General features: G+C 41.3%; 2 protein-coding genes across 3 annotated transcripts in view; one reads left to right on the top strand and one right to left on the bottom strand.

Annotated features, from left to right (window-relative positions):
- VEPH1 (ventricular zone expressed PH domain containing 1) overlaps positions 1 to 22283 on the bottom strand; it is an 86354-nt gene extending 64071 nt beyond the window's left edge. For both annotated transcript variants that reach the window (XM_009279123.1, XM_009279131.1), the window contains exons 1-4: positions 22146 to 22283; positions 19850 to 20065; positions 15140 to 15314; positions 754 to 920 (exon numbers count right to left, since the gene is read on the bottom strand). In XM_009279123.1, the coding sequence (XP_009277398.1) occupies positions 754 to 920; positions 15140 to 15314; positions 19850 to 20065; positions 22146 to 22283 (696 nt within the window). The remainder of the gene's footprint in view (positions 1 to 753; positions 921 to 15139; positions 15315 to 19849; positions 20066 to 22145) is intronic.
- On the top strand, positions 5726 to 10589 carry PTX3 (pentraxin 3). The gene is made up of 3 exons (XM_009279108.1): positions 5726 to 5873; positions 6276 to 6809; positions 9976 to 10589. The coding sequence occupies exons 1-3, from the start codon at positions 5726 to 5728 to the stop codon at positions 10587 to 10589; spliced, it is 1296 nt and encodes a 431-aa protein (XP_009277383.1).
- Positions 22284 to 23248: the final 965 nt, after the last annotated feature.

The following is a 23248-nucleotide window of genomic DNA, read 5'->3' as shown; positions in this document are numbered from 1 at the left end:
TGAATAAATTGTTAGTAATAATAAATGGTAATAATAGTAATAATGATAATACGAAACAACTTGAGACCTGTTGGCTCCAGCGTGGGGCCCCGCAATAGCCAGCGGCGCACACCCAGCCCCCTCCAGCTGACAAGTCCCTTGCTTCAAAAAGGAGCTCTATTTCACCAGGGACTGTGTATTATGATAAAGTTTCCTAGGCTACCTGGGGAAGATACTAACTACTGTTGATTCTTCTTTTCCAAAGATTTTATGAATTTCAAAAATTCACAAAGTGGGTAGTTTTGTGCCTTGTTCTAATGCGCTAGGTGCTGTCAATGACATGCAATTTCCAAAGCATGATATATTTTGCCTTAGTTAATTAATCTCCATCTCACTCCTAATTAATTCCTAACTCATTTCGATTTTCCTTGATACGTAACTTAATACAGTTAATATATTCTAATGGAAACATAGTTATGGGAATCCATACTCAGCTGACAGAGGAAGAGCCAAAAAAGTAGAAAACTGGTTTAACACAAATGTTTTGGTCTGGCAGAGTCATTGTTATGTTCTCTTTATGATTAGATGAAGAATTTGGAATGAAATTAAAGAATTTGTGGGGAATTAGCGTAGGAAAGCACTGTCATGCATGTCATGGGACTCCTCACTGTTCGGAGAGCAGCTAGCAGACAGATCTTGCCAAGTCATCTGAAACAAACTCCTCCAAAAGGAGGTGCAGCATTTAGCAGTAAGATCTTCCAAACACAGTTTTACCCCCAGTTCTTTCTTCCTAGCCACGATCTGGAAGAGCCTGAGGAGGTGTTGTTGTTCGGCTTGATCCAGCTGAGCCGTCAGTGCCACCAGCTCCCTCAGATGGAGGTTTATCGGTTGCGGTTGCTTCTCATACAGAGCAGGCAGGACACGAAGCAGCATCGAGTTCCCTGAGAACAGAGCAAATAAGAGGCCAGGGACTTACTGTCAGTCAATACCCTACAGCTGGAGAGAGTCCTAGAAAATCAGCACACACCTGGAGACACCAGTTTTTAAGAATCATCAGTACAAAAACAGGGACACATAAAACACACTGTAGAAAAATATATACTGGGCCAAGAAAACAAATAAATAACCTAAATAGAATGAATCATTACAGGTATAACAACATAGGTGTAAAAAAAATCTTATTAATTATAATTTTCATTCTCAAGTACAATACCATGAGAAGGCTGCTTAATGAGCTTTCAGATATGGATGGTACTCTGTTGAGTCCTAGACCAAACTAAGTGTGATTTAAATTAAACCAAAAAAAAAAAAAGAAAAAAGAAAAAACAAAAAAGAAGGCTAGAAAGCACATAAAAGCTATATTTCTCCTTTGTTGAGATTCAGACTTTCAAATTAAATAAGCAGCATATGGAAAGAATAGTTGGTTATTAAGAGAACTAAATATGCATGACAGTAAATTTGAACATAAATAGTTAAGGATGCCGTTTCCAGGAATAGAAAGAAGCCAGAGAGTCAACTGCAGACAAAGATATGCAAAACCCTCTCTCACACATTTTCTTAAGAAGTCTGTGCATAATTCAGTTTGAAGCCCAGGCTCATACCAAAATACATAACTTTACATAGCTGTACATGCCTGCCTCAATATATTTAAGTTTCACTTGAACAACATATGGAAAACATCTGCCTATTGCAATGTAGTATGGCTCCTTTTTGTAAACCCTTGAAAGTCCTTAAGGTCTCTTTGGATTTGGTTTCCAATAGGAACTAGCACTCTGGCCTGCTGCTTTTTCTCCCATTTAAATCTGAGCCTTATAATTTTGGAAGATAAGCAGGTCACTTCATTGATGGTAGAAAAAGGATATATGGGTCAGACTGGACCATATCATGCTTTTGCCAGATACGGAAAATGCACCCCAAGACACTTAGGTCTTGCAACATCACCTCTGAGCCAAGTAACTAACGTATAATTCATTGCAGGGTTCAGACAACTTTTAGTTGAACAGCTTGTAATGAGCCCTAAGGGGTCCTTATGCTTCAGAGCAGTGCCTCCACACTATTCAGCCAGCCACACTTCTGCATCCTATCCTGAAGCATTTATTCTGCTTGAAGAATTGTTGGCTTCTCCTTGAAGGCAGCTCTGAGCCCTCCGCACAAATAATGCAGTCCTAAAGGCAAGGTTCAGACCCCACCTCTAGTCCCATAGACATGGCGAATTTCTGTCTTGTTTTGTTCTATATATAAAGCACAAAGGCCAGTTGCGAAGGCAAGATATTTGCCGATTAATTACCCTAAACAGATTAGCAAGCTGTTCAGTTCTGGCCATTTTCTAGCCACATTCTTTGTGCAAATCTCTTCCTGATGTTACAAGTGAGTCTGTAAAAAAAAAAAGTGTCACTTTTTTTTTTTTTTTTTTTTTTTTTTACGAGCGTCACTAACATACCGTGGGATTCATGCAAAGCACCAATTCACCCAAAGTTAGAACTAAAATGGTGAGAGGATGTATTTACCTGGACTTTTCTAGACTCAAGTCTGAGTTTGAAATTGAACAATATGGTAACTGAATACACTAAAAATTATTTTCTTCTCTGGATAATTTAGTGTTTACAGGAATAAGTCCTTTCTTTGCACTTGCACATGTTTAGTTTCCACTGGAAGATTTCTGCCCATACGGAGCAGAGCCCTTAAGCTCCAGTCGAATTTCAACAATGGTAACAATTGCAAAAGATGAAATTCCCATGTTCCTGGCAAAATTCATCTCAGCTGTAAAAGTGTAGAGGGAAGGAATTCAGCAAAGATAAACCAAAACTAGCAACTTTAAACAAGGAAAGACAGCCACTAACCTCAGACATGCTATTGCCTAAGCTGGGATGTCACAGGTAGGAAGGTATCTGGAAAGTAAGACTAATTATTCAATCTGAGAAAACAAGCATTTTGAGTATCGGATGTATTAGAGGAGTGATGCAATTCAACGTGACACAACATGACATGACACAACATGATGGATTGCAGCCATGAAGCTTCTCCAAACAAAAATACTTTGTACACATGCAAATTTGGGCAATATCTTCCAGTAATCATACAGCAAACATACTGGGTTTATATTCACTAACCAAGATAAATGAAAAGCAAAGGCAAATTAGAAGCAACCCCATCACTTTGGAGTGATATTTAAATGACCTCACTGACATGGAATTGCTTTTAACTGAATAACCTGTCTATACAAACTTGTAAACAACCCAAGCAGACATCACAGTTTTTGTCTGTTCTTCGTATAACTTAAGGAAGGTCATGAAGCACAACCCAATTCACTATTTTCTTGTATTTTCATGGTTCAGAGTTAGCTCTGAGTACCTTTTGCCATTTGTTTGTCACACCTTTTCAGTTTCTAAGGGATTTACGCACATGTAGATCACCAACCTTTTGATTCTCAGAGCTCGGGCCATCAGAGGCGATATTGTGCCCGTTCCCAAGGAATTCACTTTTTTCTATCTTGCTTCATCTGTCTCAGTCTAAACTAAGAGCCTGAAAAGTATGTTTGTTGTCTGAGAATGGAAAAACATTATATTCAACCCCTTAATTACATTCTTTCCCTCTTCCTTCCCCTACCACCCTTACCCCCAATACTTTCCAGATTAGATTTTCTCAGACTTTCCAAGCAGACCACACACTGGGAATTACACAATTCAGGCAGAAACTAATGTACAGTTGGGGACACTCGATGGCTTTGCACCGCTGGCTGCAAGTCAGGCAGGGAAGAGGCATGTACAGCAGGAGCAACCACAACTGCGTGCTGTGATGGTGCCAGCCCGCCCCAGCTGCCGCAGGACCATGCCCCGGGTGCACTTTGGCCGTGCTCCCTGCACACATGAATTGCAAAGGTTGCCTTGGGCAGAGGAGAGACAGCACAACCCAGCAGTATAGAGAGCTTGTTAAAAAAAAATGAGCCTGGTAGCACACTGCAAATGTAACATGGACAGAAGGAGCTCTCGAAGCTATACAGCACTGTTTCGACATTCACTCCAAATTGAGTATTCAAAGATAAAAGCCCATGCACCAAGACTAATTTTTTGCCCTGGGATGACTCAAGTTAGACACATACCTCCCCAAAAATGTTCACCTCTACTTTACCAAACTTTTCAGGTTTCAAATATATTGCTTCAACATTACTATTTATTATTTGTGTTTGCAGGAGAGGAGCTGGAGGCCCCACAGTGGCAGGAACCCCATATACACATAGGGTGAACAGTGAGACAGTTTGGCATGTAGGAATAGCACAGTACCGTGGCCAGCAGCCCAACACACAGGTAGCCCAGGTTTGCACAAGCAAGGCTGGATACTCGGAGGCATCTGGTATGGCCTGGCAGCAGCACCAGGCTCTCAGCAGCCTTCTGCAGTCCCCGGAGCAGCGGGCTGCCCTGGGGTCTGTACAGCAAGCCTGGAGGAGCCGGGGAGCAGGCAGTGGGCTGGTGGGCAGGCAGCTCCAGCCTTACCTGCCTCCTCAGCAAAAGGCAACACCTGCAAAGTGCCTCTTGGTCCCCGCTGCAGGAGGGGGCAATGGTTGAGGCCACACACACCGTCTCTGCTGCCTCGTGCAGCTGCACCTCTCACTCGTGGCCTAGGTGTCAGAGACAGAATGAGCAAGAACAGAAGCACAGGGCCCTCTTTACACACTCCTCTGTACAGCTATAAGGGGCTAAACCAGAGACTCAAATGGAAAGAGAACACAGATTGCAAGTTAGATGCAATTATGTGGGGTTTTTTTGCTATTCTCTGAATATTTCCTAGCCAATATATAATTTGTACCATATTACCCCTAATCTCACCTAAGCAATGCATCTCCGAAATAATTAATGGCCCATTGAACTGATAAGCTTTCCAGAATTTAAAACAGATTAACACCGATAATAATACTTAGCATTAGATTAATGTCTAATCCAAGAGTGCCTTGTTTTGTTTTTTTCAAAGTTAACAGAAACAATTCTAATCATGCAGCTGCTAATCTACATGCTCCCGACACAAGATACTAGCAGTAACGTATTATCCACATAGTTATGGTGGTGTTATTGGTAACTACGGCTAGAAAAGCAAAACTCTAACAAGCTCTCTTTATGAGTTCTCCTTTATTACTGAAAGCAGTAAAGTGTTAGTATATAATAGAAGTTTTTATACATAACTACCAAAAAAGCTACAATATTTAGGTTAAACCATGCACGCGTATCCAAACCAGCTCCAGGTATGTTTATTTTTCTACCAATCCCCTCCAGAGTCCTGGCACATACCAACTACAAAATGAGTTTGCAGAGAACACTTTCCACAAATAACACAAAATAACATAACCGATGCAGCCAGTGCCTGTAGGCAGCGAACTCCAAGTGATTTCATCCCCCGCTCTCACTCTCGCATTGCTGCACGTTACAGCAATCTGCTCTCGGAGGGGAAGTGGCAGCTCACAAGAGCAGCTTTCCCTGTTTCTTCCCCTCCGTGAGTCAGTACATCTCCCCCCAGTGCAAACCTGGAAGGCTGGAATTGAGCAAGCTGCACGCCCCCTTCTCCTCTCGGCCAAAATCAACAGTCAGAAGTGCTCTTATTACGACACTGGCACTAGCATTGCTCATTCATTCAAGCTGAGGCGCTCGGAGCGTTTATTAGGGGCTTGCTGCGTCTCACTCGCAGTCTCGTCTCTGCTGAAGTCTGACTTAGACTTTAGGTCCAGACAGCCCAGCTATTTTCAGGAAGCAGCTAGAAAATGCTGCCCCAAGAAATATTTTCTCTGCTTATGCTGTTCTGTGTTTTCAGGGCTTCTGTTTCTGTTCTGGATGAAGATGATGACTATGATCTCATGTATGTGAACCTGGATAATGAAATTGAAGGTCCAGTTCTTGGTACTGAGGAAAGTAAGTAGATTTAAACTAAATTTGTGTTAAGTGCAGAATTGCATTCTTTGTTGCCTAGCCCTTTTAACAGCTATTATTACCAACACTTTTTTTTTTTTAAAAGGAAGAAGCATGTGCTTGTACCAGTAGATTATTATGGACAGCAAATGCTAAAGCACTTGGATGGTGTGCCTTGGAATTTGCTTTATACTCTATTTTTCTGTTTTCCTGCAAAAGACTGCTGATGACCGTTTTAGAATTGCTATAATACACACTACTTTACTTTTCTGTTTTGATATAGAGGGAAACACGCTGACAGTCTGGAGTACGTAAGCCTTGCACAAAGCCAGATTTTGTCAAATACTCCTTCTGTTTAAAAATGTAAGTACAAAGGAATAGCAACATCTGTATCTTCCATTCCAGCTGTTTCATGCGACTGCCAGCGAGAGCACACTGAGTGGGACAAGCTCTTCATCATGCTCGAGAACTCGCAGATGAAAGAGAACATGATGCTGCAGGCAATGGACGAGATCCTGAAGGTGGACCTGCAGACCCTGAAAGCAGAGCTGAGCCAGCTCACCACCAACCTCGTGGGCACCTTCACCACCACGATTGAGAAAGTCACCTCCCACATCATGTCACAGGTAGAACAGGCACTTGTGAAGAACAGTGATCAAGCTGAAGAAGCCAAGAGGCTTCATGAGTCTGAGCAAGGAAAGGTTCTCGAGCACGTTCTGCTGCTGAGCCACAACATGTCCAGCAGGCTCGGCCGGCTGGAGAGCACTTGGCTGAGGAGGTCTGAGGTGGAGGCTCAGGAGACAGCTTTTCAGCAGGATAAATTCAGTCCCATCAGAGCAGACAATCTCATTTTGAACTCTCTGTGGAAAGAGCTACAGCAAACCAGAGCTGAACTGAAGGCATCGCAGAAATGGGCAGCTCAGCACTTACTGCCAGCAGGTAAGTCCACGTGTGCTATGCTTTACCGGAGAGCTCTCTTTGGTGGGCCTGTCCAAACAGACATCCTACAAACACCCCTCTTAAGCACCTTCCTCTGCATATGACTCCAAAGCAATCTCATGAACAGCACAGCAGCTTTGAGCAGTCTGTACATACAGGGAGGAAACCCATTAACTGTTCTCAAAAAAAGAGGCACTGAGCTTTTCAAATGTGGGATCAAAGAAGGGTTTAATCAAAGCCCTTACACAGGGCAAAGCCAGCTAGGACCCCACCTCCTGCAGGCTCTCCCAGATCAAAACAGTTGCCAGAGAGCAGCAAACATATTTTAAACATACAAATTATGTTCTCTCACCTTTTACCTTCCCAGCTGGTAACTCCTACGCATACACACTAGTCACTGAGCTCTCTCCTGTTCTCTTCATGCATGTACCCACCCTTCCTCTTCCTGAATTAAATGCTGTCTCCTCACTAACTCCAACTGCCCAAGAGCAGAGCTAGATCCGAGGACACGCTGCTGATGTCAACCAGCTAAGCACGCTTCTTGCAACAGGGAGGGCACATTCACTGCGTGCAACTGTCAGGACAGAATATTTCCTCAAGCATGGAAAAATTAGTAACACTGTGGTATTGTTTGGGTTTTTTTTTTCCCTTCCAAAATGTTTGCATTGGTCAGCAAGCAAGGTGGCCATAGAAAGATGAGCTCATATCTCAAATTTCATGTCAGTTTTTCTGTGCACTGTAATATGAGACCCAAAAAGCAGCTACAGCAACTTGGGTATGGCAGAGCAGACCCCCATCTATTTAAAGCGCGGGTGCAAAATTGCTACATGCACAATATAACTATGTTGAATGTAACTCTGCCTACCAGACAGTTAGCAGTGCGTGTCTTCTAAATGTTGACCTGTCTTTAATGACCATATTTTCCACAAAAGTAACTTACTGCAGCTTAAAAACCTCACAGAAATCTACATTGGCAAAATCTCGCGGGTGTGTGTGAATAGGAAGTTAGGGATGCAGTTACACCAGCCTTGCCAGCGACCCTTAGCAACACCACCAGCGTGAGCTCTTACACAGGTGAGCAAGAAGGAGCACTTCTTGTAACTGCTAAAGCAAGGGCAACAACTTACACAAGCCTATTACAGTACAAACACAATATAACAATAGTTTACATCAAAGCATTTTACAATCTAACATGAATCTATCCTCTCATGCGGGACATGGATTCAGCTTTTATAAGTAAATTGCTTTTACTCCTTTATTTATCGCAACACTTTAGTAATCTTTGTGTACTGGGAGTAGATCTTACAGCATATTCCTTTTTTCGCCAAACACATGAATCTTGCCTTCCAGAAAGCATGATCTCATTCTTTATCTCTCTCCTGTAACACGGCCAGCCTCGCAGTCCGTTACTCTGCACTAGGTGAGAGTAAAAAAAACTTGATTGGCATTAAGGATCTCAGTCTTATTAGTGGAAATCCAGATTACTTCCACTGGTTCCTATGTGGGTTTATATTAAATGTTCTTTTTTTTTTTTTTAGTGGAAATCCAGATTACTTCCACTGGTTCCTATGTGGGTTTATATTAAATGTTCTTATTTTTTTTTTAATTTAAAAGATATGTTTTAAGTAATTCCAGAGTCTCTCTCTGGAAATTTTTTTTCAAGGGAATTTTTAGCAACTGACTTTAATTTCTCACATCTTGAATTACTGCCAGCCATACTCTTGAGGGATTTTCTAATCACACTTTTTGTTCTTCAGTGAGGCTGGTTTTAATTTTGTTTAGGCCTTGATAATAAAGCCTGAAAGCTTGCTAATTAAAAGCTTTTTCACAATAGTGTTCCTAAGTAGCATTTTAAGGAGTATCCCCAACAGTTGCTCGCTGCTCCTGCCCCTCCTCAAAAGGGCCAATGAAGAAATGTAAAATCTGCTCAAAGTTGAAAGGAAGCAGTTTATGAAATAACACTGCAGCGCAATCCTGGAGGACACAAAGAGTCCTTCATTCACTGAAGCAGAAATTTCCAGACACATTTTTAGACCCTCTAGCTTGTTTAAACAGGAAATGAACCAGCTTAATTGTAGAAGGGGGCTACTTTTTCCCCTATGTTGCTTAGAATATTAAGTTATATATGACTAGGGAACAGTACATAGAATACCAAAAATGGCTTGGGTTTAGTGATCATCAGTTACTTTTCTAAGTTTCATAAATTTCTGTTAGTGCTAATAATCTAATGTCTATTCTCAACTTATTGATTAATTGGAGATGAGAGATGAACTATTTTAAAAATATCAGTTGTCTTATACATTTCCCAATCTTAACCAGTGCACGTGAAAGTTACTGACCAATAGCCCTAAAGGCAGGGTCAGAAAAGGGAGTCATTATGATAAATAAACAAACAAACACATCTCAGCATGCTTCTGCCAATGCTCCCTGTGCCTGCTTTTCAGTAGCTCCTGTCCCCTTGTCCTCTGCTGCCCTGTTATCCACGGGACAACGGCAGGACACTACATAACTGCTCGTGACACAACTACCCAGCGGCTCCGTTTCTCCAGCCGTGGTCTCATACTACTATCCCAGGAATGGCACGGTATCTAAACCTGCCGTTTGATAGATCACTGAACCCATCCCCTCACCGTAACATTGCTGTTTTCATCACTCCATACTGAAAAAGAACACGGAGGCTAAAGTAAGACTTAAATGAAACAGAGAGAAGACTACCCGACATAATTACCTAATGTAAAGTGCTAATTTCTCTAGGTGACCCAGCAAAAGAGAAGCTCTCCTAAGAGGCACATCAGAGCAGAAGGCACCTGCCCCACATGGACCCTTGGGGAAGCCCAACTTCCCAAGGCAAGCACCAGGGCAGACAGGCAGCATTAAACCTAAAGGTCACTTTGCATGACACAGGACTATACAATACACTACTTTTGCAGCAAGGGAAGAGCCAAGCCTTGTTCCTGCAGCTTGCTTAGCCCCTAGACCCATTGCCATAATATTTGGCAAATTCGTCCATCAGATCTGACAGCTTCTTCAAAGCATCCTGCATCCCACTGGGTGAGCTGAGCTCTCAGCTCCCTTTGAGAAGCCCAGGAGTGAGCATATGTCAAGGGTCCTAACTGTGCAAATAGATCAGTTTTTATTTACCTAACAATCTTTCTTATTTTTTCAGGGTGTGAAACAGCAATTCTATTCCCCATGCGTTCGAAAAAGATATTTGGGAGTGTTCACCCAACTGCTGGAATGACCCTTCACTCCTTTACTGCTTGCATCTGGATCAAGGTGACTGAGGCTTTGGGCAAAACTATTGTCTTCTCCTATGGAACCAAGTTAAATCCATATGAAATCCAGCTTTATCTCAGCTGGGAGTCTGCAGTGCTTGTTGTTGGTGGTGACCAGCACAAGTTAGCTGTCAAAAATGTAGTTGTTCCTGGGAAGTGGATCCATCTCTGTGGCGCCTGGAGCTCAGAGAACGGATCTGCATCTCTCTGGGTGAAGGGAGAGCTCGCAGCCACCGCCTTGGACATTGCCGACGCTCACACCGTTCCAGACGGAGGGATTTTGCAGATTGGTCAAGAAAAGAATGGCTGCTGCGTTGGAGGTGGATTTGATGAAGCTTTAGCGTTCTCTGGAAAATTAACTGGCTTTAACATGTGGGACAGAGTGCTCAGTGCCAAAGAGATAGCAGCGCAGAGCGGAGAAGATGCGTGCAGTATCAGGGGCAACATCATCGGGTGGGGAGTCACAGAAGTTTTGCCATACGGGGGAGCCCAGTACATTTCTTAAGTTCTGGTAAGGCAGTTTCTGAAGCAGAGAACATATTTAATGAAGAGTGGAATGCCAATATGTACAAGTAAACAGAGCTGTAGGAGCCCACATCTCTCAAATTCCCGAGGAAGTTTAGCATTGCAAGTTTACAAAGTGAGGTACTGTAGAGATGGGATTTGATCTCTGCCTGCTGTTTTGGCAAAACACTGAAAAAAACCACATCAAGGCGTGACATTGGAAAAGCTGTTCCTAAGGTCAGATGACCGCTGTCTCTCTAGCATAGTGTTTTCTGATGTATACACGTGCCACTGTGGACATTTCGGAGCCGAATGGTGCTCCTGGCATCACTGCTGAAGCAAACACATGAGGTATCCGGCTGACCAGTCTCTGCATAACAGACATAAGGCCACGCATCTTCCCAGCTCCTCCAGTCATTGGTTTTTATAGTGCTAATGTGAATTGTACAGAGGAACCACATAAGCCAAGAAATGTGTTGTTTATTAATCGTTGTTAGTAATTTGTAGACTATAACAAAACTAGCTCCTTGTTTAAAGCATTATTTATGCCACAGATTGACCTAACATATAAAAGTAATATTCCCCATCATAATCTGATGTTACATTTTGAGAAAATGCAGCTGTATTATATTGTAAATTGACTTTGTAATAATTTTATTGAAATTATTTTTGTAAAGTTGTTCTATAAATAAAGATACTTTACTAAACTAAAACTTTCCGTGTTTCTCATGAACTGAAACTCTGAAAGTAAGTACCAATTGGGAATTTTTCCATGTTTTGAACCACACAGTTTTAGCAGCTAATAGAAAAAGAAAGGTTGGACCAGATGATCCTTGAGGTCCCTTCCAACCTGGTATTCTATGATAAATATCAACAGCTCATACAGAGACCCTCAGAGGACCAAAATCCAAGCATTAACCAGAGACAGCTTTAAAGGCCTGTCATGATAATAATCCCTCTTTGTGAACGCTGCCATGTGCAAGGATCTGCCACTCTAAGAGTTCTCCCATGTGGACATGGTCACTTGTACAGAAGAGATGCTTTGACATACTGACACACGTGCATTGACCTAAGGCTGTGCTAGCATGGCGCCTGGAGGCTGAAGGAAGGATTGGTTTTGAGATATCACCAAATAAAAATCAATCTGTACCCCATGCATAATGCTGGCCATCCGAGAAGGACATACTCAGTTTTAAGATACATTTAGATATCCAAAGTAACCAACTTGTTTGATGCTAACAGGAGGTTTGTGCAAGGCAGAACTGATGGCAGCTGCTTTCTTCTCTCACGTTCACAAGCTTATCCAAAATCCAGTAAAAACATAGGGCTGGATACAGTGCATAAGAAGCAGATGCAGAGAACCAAGATACTGGTAGTGATTTGCGTGTAGAAAACAGAGCAGAAGTAGACAATGATAAATAGTTATTTGCTGGATACGTAACCATTTATGACAAGAATGATTATTCACCACCTGTTGAAGCCTCTGAACAAGTTATCGTGGAGAATGTCTTACTCAAAGCAATTCTTATTTCCACTAGAAGCAGCCCACCCTTCTGCTCTATTCATGTTTCTCTTCTCATTCTCTACAGATGTCCTAAGAACATGCCGTGAAAAGTTCCTTGACATGTTGCTGCTATGCTTATTCCTGACTATGACACAGCTACCAGATCCTTCCTTCCACCATACAAAAGTAGTAGTAAGAAAAAGCTATGACAAGGTAATTTCCACTTTGCTATGCCATTCAAGAGGGTTGTGCTTCATAGCTAAAGTTATATGATCTGCTCCAAAGTTTTGGCAGCACTTCATTTAAGGTAAAAATAACTGCTCCAATTGCTGGAATTTCTCCTATTACCCTGCAATAAAAATGTATCTAAATTATAAATGCTTAGTAGTAAGCACAACAAAAATTCCTTACTAAATAATATCTGCAAATAACCTTAACTACAGAACAATGAAATATTACCTCCGTTCATCTGCTGTCAGCCAGAAAACAGATCTTCAGAGTTAAGAAAAAACACTTGAGGTCCCAACATTGTGCAAGGGCAAAACCGCTCTCAAATCCTCTTTCCATACAGTGCCCTCCATTAAATGAAAACAAATGTCTGTGAAACGCAGCAGAAAAAGCAAAATCCTCAAAAAAATTATCAGAAGTCCTTCCTGACTACTTTTCTTATTGTATCTCATACCTGAAATACTTTGTCTTGGAAGGAGCCTTTTCCTATCTCTGTTCTGGTTTGGCAGATGACCAAATGCAAAGCCAGTCCTTTCATTCTCACTGACAGCTGGAAAACTCTCCTCTTTTCAATTGCTTTGCTCTTCCTTTATCACCTCTGTAGACTAGCAAAGCTTTCCCACAGTCTAGTCCCCTCCTGCCCAGCACCACAAGTCATGTCCATCAGCACGCTTCTCTCTTTCCTTCCCAGCGTAACTATATTTTTCTTTGTCAACAGTTACTTTGCCTGTTTGTAAACCACCAAGTAAATAGTATTTTGGGGGAGTTTGGGCTCCAAACATGGAAAAGCCACCGCGACCCTGCTTTCGCACTGCAAACGTAGAAATGAAGGAGCAAGCACAAGACGTGTGCCTGGAGTACGTTGCTGAGCCCAGTTCTGCTCTCTAACAAGCCTCTGCTGAATGCAACATCCACATCCCTTGCCTGAGCTCCTCCGGAAGGTGGAGCAGCCGTGGGACTCTCAGATTACAGCAACGACTGCAGGGTAGTTTTGCTGCTGTTCCCTGGAAACAGGAATAAATCTGCCTGATCCCTTATGCTGATGGAAGGTGTCAACACAGGGCCTGTCAGCATCGCGGGCACGGTACAGACATTTGCATGTTTAGAAGCTGAGTTCACACTAACTGGAACAGAGTAGTTAAACACTCTTTCTTAAGAGCTCTTTTTTCGCTAATAAGATAAGAAACTGATTATGCAGCCAAACAGTTGCCCCAAGTAATCAAAAAAAACCAGTTAGCTCTAAAACACTCACAGGCAACAGGCCAAAGTCTACTATCAGTCTCACTGGTGCCATTAGGCTGAGCCCCGTCTGTGCAGCACCAGAACAAGGCCCTTTGTCTCCACACTGCTTTGTAAATCCATCCTTAGCAGCTTATCCTCTTGCTTCCCTTCTCCCTTCAGCAAACACTCAGTCTTTAAGCACGGTTCTTAGCCTGCTGCAAAGCAACCTTTTCATGCCTGAAATACAAATTATGTACAGTGCAATTAAGCCAGTATGCAAAACAGAGCACTTTGCCTATTCAGAGTGCCCTCTTCCAGTCTGGAATTTCCAAATCTGATGTCCACAGCAACATCTGCTGGTGGAACAACATAAATACACAAAAACGAGCAGGAACAGTCACAATGAAACCTTCAGTTGTGCGTGTTAATCACTTGTGTTAATCACTTTTCCTAAACCTATGACTATACCATAAAACCTGTTTCGCTTCATTTCTTTCTATTAATAGCACTGCTTTACAAGTGGTAATGCACAACGTTAACACATAAATACTAATGTCACAAGTCTTAAAAGAATTATCCACGTGGTTTTGTAAGTTGTTAGCAATATTCTGTTCTTGGACTCTACTCAATTAGTATTATCACACAGCTTATACGTATTTATCATATTTATCACACATTTGTCCTTAAACAAAGCAGACAGAAATATGCAAACTGTTACAGTAACGTCTTAATGACAAAATTACTTTCTAACTTAGCTATCCCTCCATAAAACGCCTAAAAATAACTACACTCCATTTATATTTTTTAATAAATACAGAATGCACACATTTATTTTGAGGGCTTAACATCTTCATAACAATGTTCTCGGAATAATTAGACAGCTATTGCTACTTATTGCTATTACTACTTATTGCTATTACCCATACTTGAAGAAAAGCAAACAGTGATTTTACTACTGCAGTAGCACTGCATTGCAAAAAATACTGTGAACTTTACTACTTCAACTAAATTGGACTTCCTTTTGTAGAGGTATGAATATTTTTGGCTTTTTAAACCACAAAAGTAAAATGTACAGAGTTTAGCAACAGTATTCTATGTGAAGTTAATAATGTAGGCAAAATTAAAGAACCACTACAAAGCTTTTATATCTTACATCAGACTATTTTGCTACAGAATGGGATTAATTTCATCCCCATTTATATTTTGGAGTATTGCCAATGACATTAATAAAAAGGATAAGAGCCCAGTAACTAGTGTCTCGTATCATGGCTTATAATTTGAAGTCCATTAGCATGGTATACTAACAAGTACAGATGTATTTCCTGCCCTGTGGGTCATCCAATCTATAATGAAACTTCCATAGTCAACAAGGTTCAGTAAATTCACACGTTCTTGAAAGGTCTTCCTTGATATAGTCTGTTATTAGATTGTGTCTAACATGTTTTATCACGTTTATAGATATGTCCCTATGTATGCTTTATACATACATGCCTCATACATGTTTTTACATATAACGTGTTTGTACATAAGCCTAATACAGCTTAACTAATCAGTGCGCATGCTGAAGGACTACATCCAAAATCTCAGTGTGTTCCTACCTTGAAGGACACTTTTGACAATGGTATCTGTGTGATCAGCCAGCAGATCCGCTTTAGCGATTGCAGCCAAGGATAGATAACTTGACATGTTTCTGCACAGTTCTTTATTGCCCCTCTGAAGAAATTTCCCCGCCACTGGGACAGCTAAGGCCATTACTGGTGGTCGATTGTAATTCTGTAAAAACATGAAAAAACACTGCAAAATAAGCAGCTGAAAAAAATGATTAAACTGAAGTCTCATGCTGATCAGAATAGAAAAACAAAAATCAGCAGGAGAAAAAAAAAGCAAAACACATGTCAAGAAAGGTTATGTTTTGGTAACACCACTGAAGGCAGACTTCAAAGAAAGGGCAAGTAAGGAAATTTATAAGTACTGCACCAGGAGATGCTAATAATGCGCCTATTTTTGTCTTCTGCAAGAGGAGAAAACACGATATTAAGTGCACTAGTTAAATGTTAACTGCTGTAACATTTCTAACGACATTTTGTGTTTGGTGCTCTCAGAGAAGACAGCAGAAGCTGTATCCATCATCCACACAGAGTAGGTAATTTTCATCCCAAAGCATAGGAAACATCTCAGAGCAGTCACTCACGCTGTTGACTGGTGAATATTGCTCCCTGCAGTAAGAGACTCATTGCTGCCTGTCATTCCTGCATCGCAGTGACCTGCCCCGCTCCGATATCCAGCCCCAAGCAGGGCAGCCCAATGTGCAGGCACAGAGTCAAGGCTCAGGGAAGCTTAATTTCAAGCATGGGTAAATCTTCCCCAGCACAAGTCACAGCTTCCCTCATCTAAACCGAAGTGTGTTACTACTCTGAGTTTTGGCCTACCTTTGTGCTGGCAGAGACCACATGAAGAAAGGACTCCTCTATTCCCAGAACAGGATCTCATGCTAAGCCACTGGGACTAAATCAAAGGCAAACTGGTCAAATGAGGAAAAGAGTACACATGAGTAAGTGTACTGGGAGACTTGCTCACAGGATAATAGCTTCAGTATTGATCATCAATTTTCTTCTAATAATAATTTAGATTTCCTTTCTTAAACTCCAGGCAATTTCTCTGAACATCGGGGTCAACTGAAATTTTTCAAGACAGCTAACTTTTGTTCTCAAAATGGCACCTAGCGTCAGTGATCTTGGGGGTATCTGCATGTACACTTAGTTTTGACTTTGACATGTACTTTTAGTTTTGACTAGCATGTGACACTTAGTACACTAAGTTTTGAAATTAAGGTCAGAAAAGGTTTTCTGCAACTATTTGTACATGTGAAATTGTGTGCACAGACTATACCCCTCTATTACCCATTAAATTCCCATACATAACTGCCCTTGAAACTAGTAGGATATGTTTATGTGTAACTGAGGACCTACATTCTTTCTGGAGCCTCCTTAATCAGTGCTTTTCTCTCATCTTCGCTCAGTTTTGAACATCTCTTTGAAACTAGAGTACATCATTGTTTTGGAAAATAATCCTGCAATATGATTATATTTAATTAGCATCTGAAATCACAGGCAACCACTGGAACCCAGATGTTTCAGAAAGTGACAAAATAGCGCAAAGAAAGGCAGTCCAGACTTAACACATGCTCATTCTGGAGCAGCACTGAAAAAAATAAATTTAGACCTGAGAAAAAAAACAAAATTCTTGTTCCATATACCCTGCTATGTTGCCTCCTAGGCCAGCTCTGCCTCCGTCAGCAGTAACTGCCTTTGCCATTAGCCTCACGGAGAGCAGGACTGACCCTAATTAAGGCTGCATTGTGCCACTCAACCAATGCAAAAGAGCCAAGTTTAACCGGCTATGAGGATTTTTCCTTGCAACAGAGACCTGCCAAGGATTGGAGTGCTGCAACCGCTCTGGGACAGTCCCTTTCTGCCAGGCCCATAAGGAAGAAAGGGCTGCAGCAACTCCTAGGTGTCAAGATAGCTCATCGTGGCAACTGCCATATGACCTTAAAATGAATAGAGCTTTATGCAGCAGCATGTTTAAATCAACATAATGCCTTATTATATTTGGCTGAGAAGCACTACTGAGTAGGAGCCAAATTCTGCCTCCAAGTTATACTCTAGGACTCCACACAGAAAGAGCAGGAAGATAAGATTTGGCCCTCGGACTATGATTTAAAAGATCTAAGAAAATTCCAAAGAAAAATTTTATTTTTTTTTTCCTACAATAAAGATAAAATACTTTGTTAAGAAAAGGTTTGAATTCAGATGGAAGGAGAAAGGTTTCATTTGTTCCATTATAAATATCAGGGCATGAATGCACACTTACGAAAATGTGAAGGTGACAATGAAAAACAGATTTCAATAATATGATACAGTGATGTTTGCTAACCTAGGGGACCTCCCTGCTGCTAATATCAACAGAAACAGGCTGAGAGATTCAACCCAGCTGTCAGATATTCATTACTACTTCAACTATCCCTCACGTCTTGTATAAAAACTCATTTTATGCCTTCTTTCTTTTTTTATGCAAAGGAACTTGCTGATAATAGCTCTGTTTCAGGGAGCAGTAAGTGTGCTGTCGTAACTTCCTCATTTCATTTCAATGAACTCCTTTCTTTAAGTAATCTGCAACACAGTGCAATCCCTAAAACATTTGCATATGAGCTAGCTTGATTTAGGCACACAGTTGCCAACAGCACAAACTGAAAGCTTAGACAAGCCATTGCATACTTTAGTATTCTCATGAAATATGATTTCTAAAGTACCGCAAAGACAAAATATGATTTTATAATGTACAGTCTCTCATCTGGAAAGTTTAAGCTGTGTTGGTACCGGTATCCAAATCCAGTTACTGTCTCACCTCCAGGGATACAAGACAGAAAGGGAGATTAGGCAACACCTCCAGGAACGCGTTGCCTATCAGAAAGCATGGTCCCTACCAAAGCCAGTCATTCACAGAGAAAGGCAGAGGGGACACAACCCCCTGATATACCACTGACCTTCATAGGATGCGTTACTGTGCCCTGCGCTGGGGTGCAGCTTATGGATCACAGCTCAGGGATGCCAGCGCAGAAGAAATCTTGCTAAGCCTCATCCACAGTCTTGACCAAATGTCTGGCTAGAATAAAATTCTGTGTTTCCCAAACCAAAATCAAAAAGAACCTGGGCTTCAGAAAAGGAGTTTTTTCCTTCTTTTAATATTTTGCTATAATACACTTTTTTGTGCATCTTCAGCGTGACAGACCAGGGCTAAACGGAACTGACCATTGTAAAGTAAAACTTCATTGAAGCAAATTCAGCATTGATGTTATTTTTTCTGAAACTCTTTGTTCCTTTTGGACTATAAACACTTTCAGCGAAACCAGATGAGGAATCTCAATAAGTCTATGGAACAATATATCCTACAAGGGGCTAAGCAGTACCTTTCATGGGACAGTGACATACTTGTGCCACTATTGCTTGAATTTTTATAATGAAAGAAAAAAAAAACCAAACCCCCATCTGATTTAAGAGGCAGAAGTAAAGAAAGCAACTATGAAACAGCAGACATACTGCAAACATCACCCCAGAGTAGTCTGTATAGAAAGGCACTCCATAGCAACTGTTTCTCCATCTGACATGGAGCTGGTCCCCATGAATTGTACCCACAGCTGAAGCTCTGCAAACAACCTTGATTTCTGCTTGCAGTTGGATAACTGTGCACACAGGTTTCTCTATGGGTCTCTCCAATGTATTATATTGCTTTCCCAACAAAAAGTGATATTGCCTGCAGTCCCAGCCAAAAAAAAAACCAAAAAAACCCACCCCCCCCCCCAAAAAACACAACCAAAACCCACAAACCAACAAAACCAAAAAACCACCCCAAACTCACCCTGATTTAATACCAGATTCCCCCTTCCCCCCTTTAAATGGCTTTTCATCCTCAGCTTACTTTCTTAGAAAGCCTTGGAATAGCCCATTCCTATCCCCAAAAGGCTGCTATATACTAAGATGTCTTCTTTTTAGTCTTGCGTTCACAGGGAGCGATAGGTCATAGACTACTGAGTTCAAATAGGACTCAATTTCAGCTGTTCTAGCAAATGTTTTTGGGACCTAAATACTTTTTCCAGTCTTGTTGTTGCTGCCTCTAACATTTAGTAAAATATTCTAAGAAATTATTCTGACACTCCTGGCCAGAGCATAACTTCTTTCTAGTCCTCTATTTAGAGTAGTAGCAATCAGATTTTAGTTCAAAGTCAGTTTTCTGTGTTGTATCTGGACTCAGCTTTTAGAATCAAAATGTTAAGGGAGATCCTCCTTACTGACAGCATATCTGATGACCTAAATTTCGTGTCATTAAACTCTTTGGCATTTTGCTGCCTTCCAGAATGATTCAAAAGAATAAGCTCTTCCCTGATATTAAATGCTTTCAAATGAATCTTTCTGTAACCACAGAAAATGGTAGTCCTATGTCTTCCATTTTAATACTTACATGAAATGCAAATACTTGAAATTAATGGAGCATTAAGATAATGAAATCTGGCACTAAACAGCCAAGACACTTCTAAAGATAAGGAAGCTGCCAAAACTTTTGACTCACTGCAACAGATGCCATATGCATTTAACAATATACATTGACAATTGGGGTCATATTCTTGGTTTTAAAGAAATGCAGAGACTCCCATGCACCCTCAGAAAACATAAAGTACAACTGCATTTTAAAAGATAAAACTGAATATCCAATGAATGCATTACACTCCCTTGCTTTCAGCTCAGTCTTACCTGCAAGATACAGCTCATGATATCGGATGCAATTTTTGCATGTGGTGTGTCCTCATCTTTTCCAGAAGGTTTCAGGTTGTGTTCCAGACATGACTCCCAGAGAGCCACGAGGGCTTTCCCGTGCTTTTCTATGGACGCTGTCTCCCTGATGGCAGTGGTGATGCGAGTGACACAGATTTCCACCACAGCCTGGTCATTGTCATTAGTCTGGTAGTCCTGGTTCAAATGAAACGACAATTGCCAATGAATTCCCATCCTTTTCAAGGACCCCAAAAAATTAGCCTGAAGACATGAAGTTTTTGTAACTGTCCAGTGTCCATTTTCTCACTTCCACCTTTACAACGAACATTTAGTGTTATTAAACACAGAAATTAGTCATCCCATAGACAATTCACCATTTTAGATCTTAATTCTCGTTATTGTAAAGATATGGATTGTGTTATCAAATGATTTTTAGTAGTCTGTCTTGAAACATGGCCTTCTTGACCAGGGATTGCAGCCGCACACCTTAGAACCACTCGCACAGGCCTCTTCTCCCGTAACTGTCCTAAAACTGAAACTGGAATTTATATATCCACAATATATATAGCCAAATGCAGGGTCCTAAATATTTCACATCATGTTGAGTCCCTGATGTAAACACAGTTAGTTTCAATTAGTATAAATGTAACATGAATAAAAGTTAATTAAATAGGCTTTATCACAAAATCCTGTAATCCCCCATAATCACTGACACAGATGCCACATGACTATGAAATAGCAGCGCTTCGTCTAACCTAAAAGACCCAGAATACACAATCACTGTCCCTTGGTCTAACCTATGCTATTTCACCCTAAAAAGTAATGAAGATATAAGGCAGACTGAAGTATTAATTAAAAGTCATTGTTTTTGCTAGATAAAGCATGGTAATTTTTAAAAGGCTGGAGCCAAGTTCAGCACTAGCTTGTGGAAGCGCAGCTCTAGAGTTAGCTCTGGGGGCTCTGCGCCGCGGTCTGGTATGACAGTGTATCACAGGCAGAAGCCACGACGTTTGGGTCTGTCTCAAAGCAATTCCCTGCCTTTATTCACAGCTAGCCCTCTACGAGCTTTGCTTGGCATGACAGAAAAATCCATGCACTTATTAAAAAAAGAAAACACTTACACTTTTCTTTTGTATAAGATTACCTACTGATAAAGAGGTGAACAAGTTAACAGCCGCTGGCTGGGACGGCACAAGAGCAAACCCCTGGCGAGAGTTGCAGTCGCCGGCTGTGCACGGACACGGAGAGCAGAGCAGTCCTGTCCGCACTGCTGTGAAACTCCTCACATTTGGGGAAAAACGTACGTCAAATCCAGACTGCTCAGACAGCAGGAACAGGGCAACGCTGGAGCAGCTCCCCGATCTCCAGAGCCCTCTGGTGGGAATCGCCACTCCGCAGCTCAGAGGTAGGGGATGGCCCTGCAGGATGCTTTAGCTGCTTAATTAATGCAGACTGGTGTGTTCGTAAAAACATTTTGTAGCAAATTCAGGCATTATCTCTCAAAAAGTATATTAGGGGGAATTTGTGTAAAATTCCTGATAATCTGCAGTTAGGTGAGTCAAAGTACATCACAAACAGCAGACATAATGGTCAAAATAACTTGATTAATGTTCTGAAAGACTGTGCAGATGTAATTGCTGTCAAAGAAATGACCAAAGAGAAGAGCCAGTGTACAGTGGCTGCCCTGATGGATGAGTCAGTTCTTGTTGCAACCGGCAATGCCGTGATCAATGCTCTGAGAGTCAGAGGTTTGCACATTGCCAAAACTGATTTCTAAAAATCACTTGCTATATGAAGTGCCAGAAAAGTGCAGTTGTGAGAACATGTACGTGTTGCTAATCGAATATCCTAAAGCTCAAAAAAGATTTTCCCTTCCCTTCAGCAGACTGGAAGCAGGAAGGATAAAGAGCTTTTTTTTTTTTTGGACAGCACTTCTAAAGAGTTTACCAAAATCCATGAGCCTACCGTCATTCAGAACAGTTTCTGCTGCAAACAGAATACACACTATATGTACAGTGTACCTGTAACCTCCTGTTAATCTTTAATATGCCTTAAATAACTATTTAATAAAAATTATGATAAAGATGAACTTGAAATACCTTTAAAGGAAATCCAGCTAGTGGGAACTGGATTTGGTTACCACATTTTTAAATCTTACACTTTGCTCGGCATTCTTTTTAGAAACTTAAGTTGTGTATGTCCCCGCCTTTAATATTTTATTTATACAATACATTTAATCTCATGAAAAATTATTAAAGGACAGTGTTTCACTTACCACAGATGAACTAATTATTCTTATTTGTTCAAGAGCTTCTGAGAGGCTTCCTTCGATTTCAGCATCCTCTAAGGAGAAAAGATCCCCTGCACGTGATAGGTCCTTTTGTGCTAAAACCAGCCCAAACAGATGATGCATGGCTGCATTCGCTGCCACTCAGCCAGACCTCTGCATGCACCATGGATATGAATGACTCAGATGAGGACAGAATGGAAACAGTCCTGTGAACTAGTGATCAATTTAATAGGAAGACTACATCTGGGGCATATTTCAAGACTTCCTTGGCCCCAATCTAAAAGGAGAAAAAAAAAAAAAAAAAAGAAAGGAGGGGGGAAATTAGCAGACGCATTGACTGTCATATTCCAGTTTAGCTAAGATTTTTAAATGGTGTATGTAAGCAGCATACAGGATCCCCTGATCCAGGGACATCCTTAAGCACGTACCATGAACTGCATGTTGAAGGATCTTTTGCCCTCAAACACTAAACAGCTTAAAATTAGCTAAACAATACATAACTTTTAATAAGTAAGAACAAGTTTTTGTCCTTTCAATGGATATCAGCTGAGCAGGATGGTGACTGGACTAACTGATAAGGATTACAAACCACCTTTCTGTGGTCAGGAGCAGAGCAGAGCTAGAGGAGGCAGGCGAAGCCGCTTTGTTTGTTTTCTGGGTTGTTGTGTCTTGACTCCAGAAATTAGCAAGATTGAGAAGATAATGATTTTTGTTTAGAAAAACAGTCAGTTTTGTTGCCAAAATGGTCCCTGCAGTCTTTTCAACTCATGTAAAACAAACACTTGGCTGAGCTGAAACTATGCACTTCTCCTTGGCTGGGGAATTTAACAGAAGCCGAGCCAAGTGGGGCTGGGCTCGGCACCACGCACACACTCATGAAAGAGAACAGTCCTGCACTTCTGCCCCAAAACTCTGGTGTTTAAAGCATCTGCAGAGGAGACATTTGCCTTAACTATAGGAGAAGTTTGTTTTTTTCCACATTTCAGAAGTGCTATTTGTTATTCCAAGACTTCCAGGACTTGCCTTGTGCTACGGGTCCCTGTGCTCATGCACCTCTGAAGTGAGGGTCTTCATGGCCAACCTCAGTA

This window comes from Aptenodytes forsteri, unplaced genomic scaffold (assembly GCF_000699145.1).
Source record: "Aptenodytes forsteri isolate BGI_AS27 unplaced genomic scaffold, ASM69914v1 Scaffold299, whole genome shotgun sequence".
Classification (NCBI taxonomy): domain Eukaryota; kingdom Metazoa; phylum Chordata; class Aves; order Sphenisciformes; family Spheniscidae; genus Aptenodytes; species Aptenodytes forsteri.
This window is presented reverse-complemented; position numbering and strand designations above follow the sequence as displayed.